This window comes from Eriocheir sinensis, chromosome 10 (assembly GCF_024679095.1).
Source record: "Eriocheir sinensis breed Jianghai 21 chromosome 10, ASM2467909v1, whole genome shotgun sequence".
NCBI classification, from domain to species: Eukaryota; Metazoa; Arthropoda; class Malacostraca; order Decapoda; family Varunidae; genus Eriocheir; species Eriocheir sinensis.
In genome coordinates, this window is record NC_066518.1 from 3,271,610 (window position 1) to 3,286,506 (window position 14,897).

Below are 14,897 nucleotides of genomic sequence, written 5' to 3' on the forward strand. Positions count from 1 at the left end.
AAGAGGTAAGGGAAGAAGGAGGAAAACAGCAACAAGGGGAGAAAGTTGAACCAGAGGAGCACCGATGCCGGATTATCGTACTCAAGAGCCTCGCATTTACCGGTTTCTGGCCCGTAACGATTGCCAAGAAACACCAATATATTAAACCATTTGTACGATAACTGTATATGAAGCAAGTTATTGGGGTGGAGGAGAAAGTTTTTGGATATTAAACCGGCAAACATACGAGGCTAAGTAATTGATTTCTCTTTTTGTCCGCTCTACTCTATTTAGGAGCAGTAAGTAGCGGGCTTTTTTTTTTTTTTTTTTTTTCTTTTTTTTTTTTTTTTTTTTTTTTTCCCCCTTACACCGTCTCCTATGCTGAAGAAAAAAGCCCCAGTCTGGTAACATTGCAGAGGATGGGGCGACAGTTTTCAGATGAGATGCACCACTATTGCCATGGGGAAGTCTGGGTTAGTGGAGGCGAGGGGGATAAAAAACACTGGCAGGAGATTAGAATTAGGAACATTTTTAAGCATTGGGGAAGTCTGGGTTAGTGGAGGCGGGGGAGAAAAAAACACTGGCAGGAGATTAGAATGAGGAACATTTTTAAGCATTGGGGAAGTTTGGGTTAGTGGAGGCGAGGGAGAAAAAAACACTGGCAGGAGATTAGAATGAGGAACATTTTTAAGCATTGGGGAAGTTTGGGTTAGTGGAGGCGAGGGAGAAAAAAACACTGGCAGAAGATTAGAATGAGGAACATTTTTAAGCCATGGGGAAGTTTGAGGTAGTGGAGGCGAGGGGGATAAAAAGCACTGGCAGGAGATTAGAATTAGGAACATTTTTAAGCCAGTCGAAATAGCCACGTGAGTTGGGGATTAGCCGACACGCGAGGCGACGGATGCTTTGTGTGAATGCAGAACTAATCTTCTTTATTTTTCCCACGCTCTCAAACGGACTTAGGAGGACTGTACAGCATATGGTGAGTTCACGCTGGTCACTAACATTCAGGAAGCAGAGATGAAGACCACTGAGAAAGAGAAACAGTCTGGCTCAAGAGATATTCGTAATTCTCTCTCTCTCTCTCTCTCTCTCTCTCTCTCTCTCTCTCTCTCTCTCTCTCTCTCTCTCTCTCTCTCTCTCTCTCTCTCTCTCTCTCTGTTGTTGTTGAGAAGGCGAAGGCGTAGATTAACCCGTGCAATAAAAAAAAAATAACAATAAAGACATCAGGAATATTCGCAAACTCTGAGCAGTGAAATTCCAGCCAGGAGATGAAAGACGCGATTATTAAGTTCATTAGAGTAGAATCCGTAAGACAATATTATATGAATCTAAGAGGAGCATCACAGTGAAATATAAGAGAATGAAAGTAGCGAAGAATTGAAGAACTGTAAAATTGAACCCTTAGCCTTTGACTCTACCCATTTGAGAAGTGATTACGTGGAACCGCTCCCCCCCCCCCCTCTACAACCCATCCGTCCTCTTTTACAAATAATCTATGGGGAAGCTTTTACACCCTTAAGACCCGATCACTATAGAGAATAATGAAATTTTGGATCGTAAATTGAGGAATATCATGATTGTACCCGTGACAGAGACTATTTCAGGAAAGTCAGCAAGAAGAGTTACTGGAATAAAATAAAAACTCAATGTCTTCTTCACCTGTCCACATCACTAAAGGTCATCAGGTAGAGGGGAGCGCATAAAAGGACCCGCATTCAGCGCTAACGAGGCAGCAGGTACGGAGGGAACCAGCGTTGTCAAATTATCGTACTCATCGCCTCGCATTTTCGTAGTTTCGGACCGATAACTATGGCAAAAGGAAAAAAAAGAGCATCAATAAATAACAGCTTTAACGCTAACTTTAATTTTCTAACGTTATTTGTGCTGGTACGAGAGTTTGAGGCTTAAAAATGATAAATACAATGTGGTGAATACGATAATCTGGCAACGCTCGAGGGGACGCCACGTGTTTGCCTACTTCTATACACGGCAGCCATTGGAAGCCGGCATTTCCAGTGAACAGTTACAATTTTACAGAAGCGTTTGTAGTTTAAATCTTCGGCTACAGATTGCCAAAGTAAAGTCCGTCGCCTTGCTCCTCCCCAAGCATCGCCTTACACGTGCCCGCTGGAGATAACTTTTGGGGTCACAGAGAAGCACTTATTGAGGCATACTTGGCGTTCTCTCTCCTCGTCTCTCCTGCCCGCCTCCTCCCCTATTATCTATCCGTATATCCTCGTGTCTTCCTTTCCAGTTCCCTATCACGTTCCCGCCACAGTAATACCTCCCCCAACCCTCCCACCCCCCCACACCCACACACACACATGCACTTCCTTCCCATCATTCCTCCAATATCTGACTCCCTGGCTTCCCTCTTATCCATTTGCCACCCATCGTCTGCCCCTTCTGATCATCTATCCCTATATATTATGTCTCCCACACGTGGACTCATTCACCTCCCCACCACTGTGTACCACTCCCTACCCCTCATCCCTCCCATACCTGACCCACTCACCTGCACCTGATCACCTTGCTACCGGTCATCCCCCCCTTCTCCTGTTTTCCCCTTCAGTACTCTGCACGCGCCGCTGTCTTCTCCTGCTGAGTTTTGTCCGCATTTTAACGGCATCGCGGTGGTCTACTTGTTAAAAATGATGCCGTGGCCGTGCGTTTTTGTCGGGGCCCGCGCTGAGTTGGGAAGATTCTGTGCTCTCAGCGGGGATTATGATCGGCTCCCGTGTGTGTGGGGGGGGGGGGGGGTGAAGGAGAGAGGGACTGAACCGTCTTTACCCCGAAGTAGGGACTCGCTGACCCTTGGTACTCACCTGGGTCATGAGGGTCGAGGTGAACTAGGAAGTTGTGGTCACCTGCTGCGTGGACATGAAAGACTGGCGTGGTCCGTGTACTCTCAGTTTGTCTGTCTGTCTGTTTTTTTTCTCTCTCTCTCTCTCTCTCTCTCTCTCTCTCTCTCTCTCTCTCTCTCTCTCATATATAAAAAATAACAAAATTACACAGGTTATTAAAATATACCAGTTATTCTGAGACAAACTGCAGGACACGTGTGCTTGTCATTTTAGCTCAGAGGCATCGATGCTCTCATGTATTTTCTTGAACTTGTCCTTGATGATGCCAGATAAATACGTTTTTTTTTTCCTTTTTATGCCAAGAGATTTTCTACATGTCTTGATATCTAATCCGTGTTTCTTGGATTTAGCTTTACTCCTGGGTGTGTGCGCGGACTTATGCCATCCACCTACATGCACACCTTTAACCTCCCTCCCCCCCAAATACAACACACACACACACACACACACACACACACACACACACACACACTCACACACACACACGGCAATTTAGTGCGTTGTTTTTATGTATTTTTTTTTCTCTCCTCCTCACTCATTTGCTCTCCCTCCCTTCCTCCCTCTCTCCATCTCTCCTGCTTTATTACCCACCCACGCCAATATAAGAGAGATATAGAAAGGTTTAATAACACTTTCACTTCCTACAGACAATGCGAGAAAAAGAAGAATAGTGCAGCAAATTCACTTAAGCGGGAGGCAGTTCAGCTCATCGGCAATTGCTATGCATGAGGGGACCCGTTACACACACACACACACACACCTGCGCCCCCTCCTCATTACAAGCACCCCTGCCCACGTGCCTGATCCCAGCGGTGCAGAGTGGGCCGTAGAGACTCAGGCCTTCCATGCATAAGACCCGCTACTTACCCTTTCACTCCCTCTCCTTCCTCCCCCAACATTCCCTCCCCTTACCCCTATCCTCTCCCCCCTACATACCCTCGTTCTCTCCCCTATCCTCTCCCCACACATCCCCTCGTTCCCTCCCCTATCCTCTCCCCACATCCCCCGGTTCCTTCCCCTATCCTCTCCCCCCACATCCCCTCTTTCCCTCCCCTATCCTCTCCCCACACCCCCCCCGTTCTCTCCCATGTCCTCTCCCCACAGCTCATTCCCTCCCCTTTTCTCCCCTCATTCCCTTCCCTATCCTATCCCCGCTTCCCCTTATTCCCTTCCCTATTCTCCCCTTACATTTTCTCACTCCCTATATTTCCCAACCTCATGGCCTCTCTCCCTCCTTTCCCTTTCCTTCGCTTTACCTCCGCACCCCTTCCCTTCTCCCGTTCCCACATGCCTCATATTCCCCCTCTCTTCCACACATTCCCTCACCTCTTCCCTTTACCCCTTCATATCTCCCAGCACCTCTCCCTTTCCTCCTTCCATTCCCTTACTCACCCTTCTCCTCTCATCACCTCTACGTTACTTCCCCTCGCCACTGACCTCCCGCCCCGCCCCTCGTGAAAGGTGGAAAGGTCAAACAGAATTAGTGAGCCTCGTCTTCCTGTATTTGGCCGCTGCTGAGCCTCCACGCACCGACGGGCAAGCTGGGTCGCGGGTCTTACTGTCTATAACGGGAACGCAACGCTGTAGTCTCCTAAAGAATGACCGTTTTTTATATGTTCCTCTGACGTCATTTCGTTTCCCAGTATTCCCAGTAATTCCTTCCCCAGTCCTCTCATCCAAAGCCTACCAAGGAGAACATGCAAGCTTGTAGACATAGTCCCACCTCTATGTTCTTATAAAGACTTCTCTTAGAACACACCTCTCTTGAGCACCTTTTATTTTCCCAACCTCCCCGGTAACTCCTTTCCCTGTCATCTTCCCCATCGCCCACCAAGAAGAACGTTTAAGCTTGTAGATTTAGTCCCACCTCTATGTTCTTATAAACACTTCTCTTAGAACACACCTCTCTGAAGCACCTTTTATTTTCCCAACATCCCCGGTAACTCCTCTCCCTGTCATCTCCCTCATCGCCCACCAAGAAGAACGTTTAAGCTTGTAGATTTAGTCCCACTTCTATGTTCTTATAAACACTTCTCTTAGAACACACCTCTCTGAAGCACCTTTTATTTTCCCAACATTCCCAGGAACTCCTCTCCCTGTCATCTCCCTCATCGCCCACCAAGGAGAACGTGTACGCTTGTAGACTTGGTCCCATTCCTCTCTTATTTGTTCCATAGATACATAAGTAATCTCCTCTTAGTAATCTTTCGACTCCCGTTAAATAAGAGATGATGAAACTTGGTCTTACACAGATTCCACGCAGGCACTATTATAAACATTCAATCTACATTCCCAGTGTGACTCACCTGAGTGCTATATACAAGGTGCATGCTTCAGGTGATATGTTGACGCGATATGAACACCTGCCAAGCCTCGCCGACGCCTTTCACCTGTCTGTTGCCATCACGTCGCGGCTCCTTGTTTCTTTCTGTCCCGCGCGCCGCCTCACCTTGTCTCTCTTCGGTAAATAAGTACGCGAAGGTCCAAGGGAACAGTTATCGTACGGGTGTCAGGAGTTAATCCCTCTGGTAGCAATGTTCTGAGCCAAGTGTCGAGTGGGAGAGGAGCAGCTTATTGTACCGTCTGACCTTATCATTTTCCCTTCCCTTGCACCTGTGTCTCATAGAAAGAAAACGAAAACGAAAGTAATGAAGACCAAGAATGCTCCGTTGCTCCCTGTTTTCATCCCTCACTGACACGGATTTGGGATCATGGAATGTAAGGATGTCGTGTCGATTTTGGTAAAGGTAAAAAATCAATTACAATATAAGTCTTACGAAGTTTTAAGTACAAGTAATTTACGGCATTGTCCCTGATTTATTTATATGCGTTTAGGACCGATAGTGGGAGTAGGGGTAGAGGTATGGGGAGGAGAGGGGGGTAGGGGGGCTGATGACTGAAAGAGCCTTGAAGGTGATGGACTGAGGGCAGGAGGGGAAGGGGGGGAAATTCGATGGGGAATGAGATTTAAATATACAGGTGAATGTTAATTGCGATGAGATGATAAGAGGCGAAATTATTGTGATGTGAAGGATGCATGTGTGATTTTATTTATTTTATTTTTTACAGTCAATAATGTAAACAAGCCCGCTACTTACTGCTCCTGAATAGAGTACAGAGGAGTGGCCAAAAAGAGAGGTCAGTTTCGGGAATTTGGGTGATGGGGGAGAACCTTGAAAATTATTGAAGGGGAAAAAGTAGGCTGCTGTAGAGGGGAAACTTGCAGGTAACACAGTGTAGGAGGTGAAAGGGTTGAGGAGTCGTGAGGGAGACGGAAGGAATGGACTGGTGAAGGAGGCGGTAAGGTCTAAGTAAATCCACGAAACAAAAAAAAGTAAGTTGTCCATCGCCATCTCCTACACACAGACAAATAACCAAGCCTTCCAACGCAACTCAAATGACGGCGTCTCCTCCGAACCCTGTAACTAGGTGAAGTATAAACTAGTATCACTGTCTAAATGCTTACCTCGAAGGACGGAAATGGAGATTAGATCGTTGAAGGAGCGCATTGGGCACATCCGAGTGAATAGAAAGTGAAAATAATTGCAGACAGAAAGCCTTCGCAGCAGCCTCCCTTTTGCTGTTTCTTTCTCGTCTATTCTTGGGTGATTGACGTCTGCTGTATTTTTATTTTATTTCCCAAAGCTCGTATAGAACCTGCTTCACTTCTTTGCCACTGTAGTCTTCAAACATCAGTTCGGCAACGCACTTTTCTTTGTATGGTTGATAAAACAGAGCTCGACTTTTTGTCATATGTCATCGTGCAGTAAAATACAAAATATATAAATAAATAAAATAAATAAATAATAAAGAAGAAGCAGCTAAGTGTTTAAAGTTTCCACAATCTTCACTACATCCTGTATACTTAGTGTCGTTTCCAATGAATACGTTTGCCATTAAGATGTAATATGTTGCTCCTTCATTTGAAACGTATCACTGATGGCTGCTTATTATCATTTAAATGTGTTTCTTCAATTTATGTTTTTTAATTCACATACATGTGATATGTGTACACTCGTGTTGTTTTTAGTCCATCCTTCCAAGTCTGCATATCCTAACCCTGAAAAAAAACAGCTATATGATAATTTTTTTACTGTCTATGTTATAATTATTTAGACCCGCTTTATCTAAACTTATCCTTAATGTCCTTATCCCACTGCTACTCCTTATAGTTCTCTTGTGGTACCCTGCGGATATATCTCACCGTTGTTCCTTGCTTGTCAAATGTATTCTTCAGGTAATTTATTTTTCCTTTGAGCAGCCTCGCCTCCATGGAAGAGACACCTACTGCCCCTCTTTTTAGTATTCCCACTGGAGTGTAGGTGGGGGCTCCTAGTAACATCCTTCATACACGGTTTTCTACTCCTTTGAGGTTGTGTGTGTGTGTATGTGTGTGTGTGTGTGTGTGTGTGTGTGTGTGTGTGTGTGTGTGTGTGTGTGTGTCACAACTAAATTATATATTGTTAAAGCATAGTTTCTTTTTTTCTAAGCTACATAACAAACTGAGGACAAGGGCTTCTGGGTGGGTCGTTTGTGCAGTGTTCATGTATCATGAATTATAGTTATTTGGAAACATCTTTTTCTTTCAATAACATTTACCTCTTTGTCGTCGTTTGATATACTTAGACTACCTTATTATGAAACCCGTTTTGTTAGGTTGCAGTATATTTATTAAATTAATCTTATGCGAATGACTCATACATAAATTTATATATACAGAGAAGGTATTCGTGCGTTCTTTATTTCGTTCTGTAGACATGCGCCCTTGTATACATACATGAGCACTTGCCTACACACACACACACACACACACACACACACAGTCACCGTCAGTTGCATTGCGCAGGTCATGAGGTGAGTTTCCCTAACACACTCATATCGCCGCTCAAAGGAAACTCGTGTATTCAGCTCAGCACTTCGGGACCAGATCACGAGAGGTTCGAGAGTCACTTCCACCCTCCACCGTGCCAGCCATCCAGTCACCCTTTCATCTCTTCGCCTCCCCTCCCCCTTATACCTCCTTGCCTCCCTCTCCAGCCACCCCTAGCACCCCCTCCCCCGCCTCCACTTTGTTCCTCCTCGCCCCCACGCTAACTAGAGTCTCTTGCACCAAAGCGATCCGGCCCTCGACGATAGGAAGCCAAGCCATTCCGATGGAGATTGGATCGAAGTTTTCTCTTGTTGGCGGAGGTCATGGCGGAGGCGGCGGCGTTGCTGTTGGGACGCAGCCTTCGTTACCACCACTACCCCCACCCCTTCCACCTACCACCACCCCCTCCACCACCACTGCCACCCCCTCCACCACCACTGCCACCCCCTACCTAGCGACTCGTTCCAACTGTCGAGTGTTATTTTACCTTACGATTAATGTTTGCCTGTCAAAAAGCGCATAGAATATTTATGAACAATAGATGTTTTAAATCTACAGATCAAATATTGGTTCAGGGATGCCCTTGTCTAACTTCCCTCATATTTTGTCATGTCTTCATTAGCTCACGTCTGCCTTTCCACTCTCATTTGTCGGTCAGTTCATCAGGGAGGTGAATGGAATGAAAAATAAAAGTTGTCCAAAGCCCCCAATCGAAAACCAAGATAGCTACGACACAAAAAACTTGGTGATACATCCCTCAAACACTATAACCTGATTGCTGGCTCTTCACGAACCTTTTCCTGCATTGGTTTATTATTAAAGCTGTTTAAAAAGACACTAAACATTCCTGTAAACTAGAATTCTGCTCTGTCCTGCAGCTCCCGTGTAATGCCGTGTAATAATTTGTCACTAAGGCAGAACTTGGTGGTGGTGGGAGAGGAGGGGAGTGGTGGTAATGATGGAGGTGAGGACTTCCACACTGCTGATGTCGGTTGTTGTGGTGACAGTTAAGTTAGTGTTTTTGGTGGTGGTGGTGGTTGCGGATTTGGCTTGTGGTGGTGGCGATTCAGAGGTAACAAGGAAGCAAGAACAATACTAAAACTTCACTCTGATTATTTCTCGTGTATTGTCTGGACTGACCCTCAATAAACACCTCATATTTCACTGCTGTGGTAACTGAGGCTTCCATACCCTCCAAACAACTGTACTCCCGCTAAACACATAACACTCGCCCCTCAGAACTTAAGACCGTCGTGCTGTGCCGGGCGCCACACTAGCGTATCACAGAACATGGCAGTACTAGAGTCATTGCTTAAACTCCCTCACACTGACCGCTTCTTTATCGTCCTTTTTAAAGATCCGAACTTGTCACATATATTAGCGGTGGCTCGGGGCAAGTCTGGTAGCGAGCCCTTGGAGAGGAAATTCCCGAGGGCCCTGCCGACCCCGAAGACTGAAAACTTTCTCTGCCGGGCGCTGGTGGGCGAGTGACACTCCTCCTCCAGCGAATTGTCCATGCTGTCGATAGGATGCCACCGGGGGGAGCGAGAGGCCTTGGACGCCGCCGGCAGGGACAGAGTGGATGGTTGTTTCTCCTCCAGTCGGTCTCTGTGGCTGCCGTTGGTGTCCCTCTTCAGGAGCTTGTTGGCAAAGGCCTTGGACGAGAAGCTGTCGTGGTGTGTGTGGGCGGAAGCTTTGCCAGGGAGGAGTCTGTTTGTGTCATCTTTGTTTTGTTTTATTTCTGTCTTTTTTAGGGTGACAATCTCCACCTTCCCGCTGCTTTTAAAGGATCGCGTGCGCCCCTGGATGCCACAGTAGCACTCGGGGTTCTTGTCCGGCCTGAGTGTGTCCATGATGAACGAACGTCCACGCGTCAGCAGTGGCATGGTCGAGGCTTGAGCTTTTAAGTTTGTGAACACATTGGTAGAACCCTTAATGAGTCTGTCTGTGAGTTGGCAGTTTTCTTCCTCATTACCTAGCTCCTGCTCGCTCCATCCCCCAGGGGAACTAAGGGACCTAGCAAGCGCGGCATGTCCTAGGGAACCTTGTACGTTATTGTCCACATTTTCTTTGCCCGTGACTGGAGCGTTCTGTCTCACAAGTGTCGGCGTACTTTGTTTTGTTTCTCCGGGAGTTTGTGATAATGGTAAACCCAACTGAGGTTCCAAGGGCGCAGCTTTCTCTGAGTCACCTGGCGAGAAGCTTTTAGTTTTCTGCAGCGGGGAGCTGAGGGACCTGGCGGCTTGTCTCTGGTTGCGGCTGTTCCTTCTCCTGCATCTGTCTTCTTCTGCCCTGGCTGTCCCTTCCACGCCAGTCTCTGTACCACCCAGGGCCCGGCACGGACTGGCACTGCGCAGAATGCCCCAGTCCCTCAGTTCTTTCCCTCGGTAGAAGCAAAGCCTGCACGCCTGACCGTCCACGTGGCGGCAGATGGAAGGCAAAGGTGAAGGGAGGACGGAGAGACGCGAGTCTGGGGAGAGTGGACACAGGCAGGCGGCGGCTCGAGCCCTCCGGATGAGAGAGGTGAAGACGGGCACGATGTCCTCGCTGGTCTCCGCCACAGACACCTCAGCGAAGTCGCAGCCGAACACAGTGGACGTGGTGGCTCCCTCCTCCGCGCTTACCTGTGGAATTTAAATTATATGTAAAAAGTTCACTTCTCTCAGACTTATTGATAAACTGAAAACTAGCGACGTGGTAAACGAGACTCAATGCATGATATTTCCTTATATATATTTTTTTGGTCCAGTTGTCAAAGATACAATCACTCAGCCCCCCCACCCCCCTTCACCCTCCCACCCCCAGCTCCCCAATTTCTATAGCCTGCCCCCTTCTCAGCCCCTCTTTCTTTCTCTCCTCCACCGCCTCCCTGCACGCGTCGGCTCCTCGGTCAGTGTCATCAGTGTGTCTGGTGAGGCGCGGAGCTGCTGAGTGCCGGCGCCGCCTAGTAACTGACTGGGCGCCGCTCCACCGACTGCCGCAGTAATGGTAGAGCGTCCTCACCTCACCGCACGTGGCGGGGATGATGGCCAAGCGATGGCTCTCAAACACTAAAAGAGGCGAGTCGCTGCCGCCACACCAGAACCGCCACACGACGAATGGGTATTGAGGGGAAGTGGCTATTGAGGGATTGAGGGCTCGTGTTATCCTGGCCTTGACTCTTGCAGCCACGCCTCGCCTATAGGAAGACGCAACAGCCACTGACGCAACTGTCTGTGGTTGAAGTCCTGCTAAACGTCTTCGGAGAAACTGAGCGTCAGGCATGTTGACAACCCTTAAAGTAGCTGTGGAAATCTTGCAAATAACTTTCTTGTGTGACTTCTCGCCTTAAACTCGTAAGCATGTTTCGTTGTAGCCAGTCAGCTTTGTATATAACCACATAAATTACTATAGAGGTTATAAAGCAAAGCTGAACGGCGCAAACAACGCCGACATTGAGTGTTACTTGTGCTCACGCCCACCGTATACAAGGTAACTATTATCCATCAAGTCCCTTTTACCAATAATTTCATTTTTTTTATATGATACAGGAAGAAAAAACCGATTGTGGGCTGAATATCCATCACAAAAAAAAATATTGTGTAGGCAGAGATCAAGCATTGGCAACCATAGAAGAAATAAATACAAATTGAGAGAGAGAGAGAGAGAGAGAGAGAGAGAGAGACTGTAATACTCTCTTACGTATTCTTTCTTTACCGCCTCCTCTCCCTCTCCTTTCCCTTGCTCCCCTTAAGACCTCGAGCTGCCTCCTTGAAAGTTATATCCTCCAGGGAGGGTCACCGTTCGCCCTCGTCCTCGCTTTCTTTCCAGCCCTCGCCCCTTGTCCTCCCAGCTGGCCTTGCTAGCGCATCATCGTCTTAATTCTCCTCTCTTCCTGTTCTTCTTCCTTATTCGGCTTCCTCCAGTAGTCTGCTTTGTCTTTTTCCATTCTTCCGTAACGTAGTCTCATATATTCCTTATTCTCCTCGTCCTTCTCGTTTTCCTCGTCCTCGTCTTCGTTCTTCTTCTTCTTCTTCTTCTTCTTCTTCTCCATTTTCTTCTCAATCTTCTCCTCCTCCTCCTCCTCCTTCGTACCGTCTACAACGCACCTATTCGTCTCGCTCTCGTTTCGCTGTAATTTCTTCCCCGGCTGGCTCATAACAGGTGAGTCACGAAGACGCGCCAGTACCTGATAATCAATGAGCGCCGGTCGCAAAACGCCTCCAAAGGGACGGGCGGCCTTTCTTCCGTCTCCCTCGTGGCGGTGAGGCGGCGCTTCCGAAGTCAGCGATTAAAGAGGAGCCGCGTCGCCCCTCGCTCTAATATCGAACCTAATTGGCTTGCCTTGAGAGTGGGTTCCTTCACTTGATTCGAAGAGACTGCACGTGGCGATTATAGGCCCCCGCTTGACTCACTCACTAGAAGGAGTATTTAAGGCCCGTCAGAAGCAGTGAAGTACGTAAATCTCTCCATTTCACCAAAACAAACACCGCGGCGATCGAAGGGCTGCAGGCATCGTGCTGCGCCCCGCCACCGCTCCTCCTTGGAACTACTGGACGTGCAGCCTTTGAGCGCCGCCGCGGGGGGCTGATGGCGACTCGGCGTAAGTGGAGCGTGGCAAGGAAGGCAAGATGCTGGAAGGGCGCTATGGTGGCCGGGTTATTTCGCGGATGAGGCTCTTCCTCCTTCCCCCTCTTGCATCACCCTCACTTCTTCCTCCTCCTCCTCTTCCTCCTTTTCTTCCCCCTCCTCCTCCTCTTCTTCCTCCTCCTTATCCATCTCCTCCAACTCCCCTTCCTTTTCCTTTACTTCCCCCTCCTCCTCTTCTTCCTCCTCCTTATCCATCTCCTCCAACTCCCCTTCCTTTTCCTTTACTTCCTGCTATCCGACTCCCTCCCTCCCTATACGGTTTCCTCTGCATGTCTGGGCCACACCGGCAGCAACCAGTATTTCATTCTTCATGATCCAGCATTTGTCCGCACCGCTTCATGCGTCTGACCGCCACTTTCGGAATGGAGGGTAAGGACCGGAGGAAGGTTTTCTTGGATGATGTGTTGGCTTGATGCTCCTCTCTCATTGGCTGGTAAGGAGTGTAGTTATGTATGGCCCGAAAAATATAATATCACAAGGACATTATTTACATATTAATTATTTTAATCCCAAATCGTCTGAATTTCACTGATTTGTTTGCTTTCATGGCTGCAATAGATCAGTTGATATTTTTCTTTGTTTTAGAGTCAAATACATTCTTTACTGACTTTCCGGAGCTTGAAAACAGGTCTGAAGAGGGTTGTGAAGAAAACGAAACACTGAAGAGTAAAGGAAGACACACATCCAGAACAAACACTTTCTTTGCACGATCATATCGTGCATCGAAAGGAGAAGAAATTCGCAGCCAAATAAGTAGAGTGGCAACCCGGAAATTGCAAAAGTCAAGGCAGACAGAAAATCATTCAGAGATATGGTCAAAGCATGTGCCGAGGCGGGATGGACTATACTGCCGTTACTGAGAGAAAGAGATGGAGATGTCTGGGAAACCTTTTGTCTTGCAGTTGACTGAAAGAAGAAGAAAGAAGAACAATGAAAGAAATAAAACAAAATAAAGAAAAGAAGGAAGAACTTGACTATAATAATATATATTTATGTGCGCGTGTTCCTTCTCTGTTCATTATAAACTAACGGGTTCTTTGCTTCCTACTCCGCGGTGCCAGAATGAAATGATTTTGTGAACTAGTAAAAAGGAGACAACATATTCTCTTATTCTGTATGTCGTGGTTTTTGTCGTGTAGCAGAGCCTGAGCGAGGTCACGTTTGCAACAATGTGATGGGACGCTTGAATTATATCTCTAATCATACCTTGGAGCAATAATTAGTGTGTGTGTGTGTGTGTGTGTGTGTGTGTGCTTGCGCGTGTAGATGTGTATTCGTGAGCGTAGGCGCCTGTGTGCCTGACTGTATAATTACGCTATGCTCTCCGTATTAGCGATGGTTTCCGTCTCGTGTGTAATTGCCAACGTTTACTCGCCGCATCATGTGATCACGAGGGGCATCACTAACCCGAAGAGGTGGTTGCTTGACGTCACGATAGGCACGAGTTATATTTGGACGCTCTTACTCCCCACCCCCTGCCCCCCCTCGCATCCAGGAACGCTATTACGACCAGACGATGGCCAGACGAGGTCACGGGTCACACAGGGCTGACCTCCACCCCCGGCCAGCCTTGAGGGCGTGTTGACGAGGGCTGAAAGATGCGCACTTCTATGTCTCTTCCTCATTCTCTTCTTTACCCTTCTCCTCCTCCTCCGCCCCGCCTTCACCTCTTCCTCTTCCTCCGCTTCCACCCCCGCCTCTTTCTCCTCTTCGTTATCTTCCTCCTCCTCCTCCTCCTCCTCCTCCTGCAATTCTTTCTCTTTTCCTTTTCTTACGCTTCCAGTGTTGAAAGAGAGAGAGAGAGAGAGAGAGAGAGAGAGAGAGAGAGAGAGAGAGAGAGAGAGAGAGAGAGAGAGAGAGAGAGAGAGAGAGAGAGAGAGACGAACAGACAGCGAAGACTGACGTATAGACGGAAGAGGTACAGTCTGACATGCGCAGACAGATATAGTATTAGTGTAACGTAGATGAACATTATGAGGGTGTGAGTGAGATAGTAATTTAAAGCAGCAATCTCCTCACCCCCCACTAAGTTATCCCTCACCTCACCTCACCTCACCTCTCCTCACCTCGCCACGCCCCCGCCTGCATTGCGAGCTACTGACCGAGACGAATGGGTAATTGCACAAGCTGACACAAGAAGACCCCCAACAACATATTTAACTGATCTCTGTTTGTCGACGGGCGGCGGAGCGTGAAGCCGCCAGCCGCCAGAGGGCAGTGAGGAACGTGGGTCAGCAGCCGGCGTGGTGACGGCGGTGGCAGGGCGCCGCTCAAGGTGGTGGCGGCGGGGGATGGCGGAGAATGAAGGTCACTGGCTGTCCTTCTTCACCTGGTCTTCTTTACCTCCCGAGGCTCCCGCACACCTTGTAAACATCTCAGGTCAACGTTTGCAGGGAGGTCTCGGCGGGGACGTTAGGGAAGGGGGTTAGAGGGAAAGACAAAGAAAAAAAGAAAGAAGAAATGAATGCGATGCTGAAAATATGAATGAAGATAACATGGACCCAAAGGAAGAATCGATATGGTGAGATAAACAGATACACGACACTTGAATC

The 14,897-nt window shown here is 47.8% G+C and overlaps 1 protein-coding gene and 1 long non-coding RNA gene across 5 annotated transcripts in view; one reads left to right on the forward strand and one right to left on the reverse strand.

Annotated features, from left to right (window-relative positions):
• LOC126996448 (uncharacterized) overlaps positions 1-14,897 on the forward strand; it is a 95,450-nt gene that overhangs the window by 18,708 nt on the left and 61,845 nt on the right. The gene's annotated exons all lie outside the window — the stretch shown is intronic.
• The window catches only part of LOC126996447 (uncharacterized), an 82,938-nt gene continuing 76,166 nt past the window's right edge, over positions 8,126-14,897 (reverse strand). For all 4 annotated transcript variants that reach the window (XM_050856900.1, XM_050856902.1, XM_050856903.1 and 1 more), the window contains exon 7: positions 8,126-10,340. In XM_050856900.1, the coding sequence (XP_050712857.1) occupies positions 9,039-10,340 (1,302 nt within the window). In that variant the 3' untranslated portion in view covers positions 8,126-9,038. The remainder of the gene's footprint in view (positions 10,341-14,897) is intronic.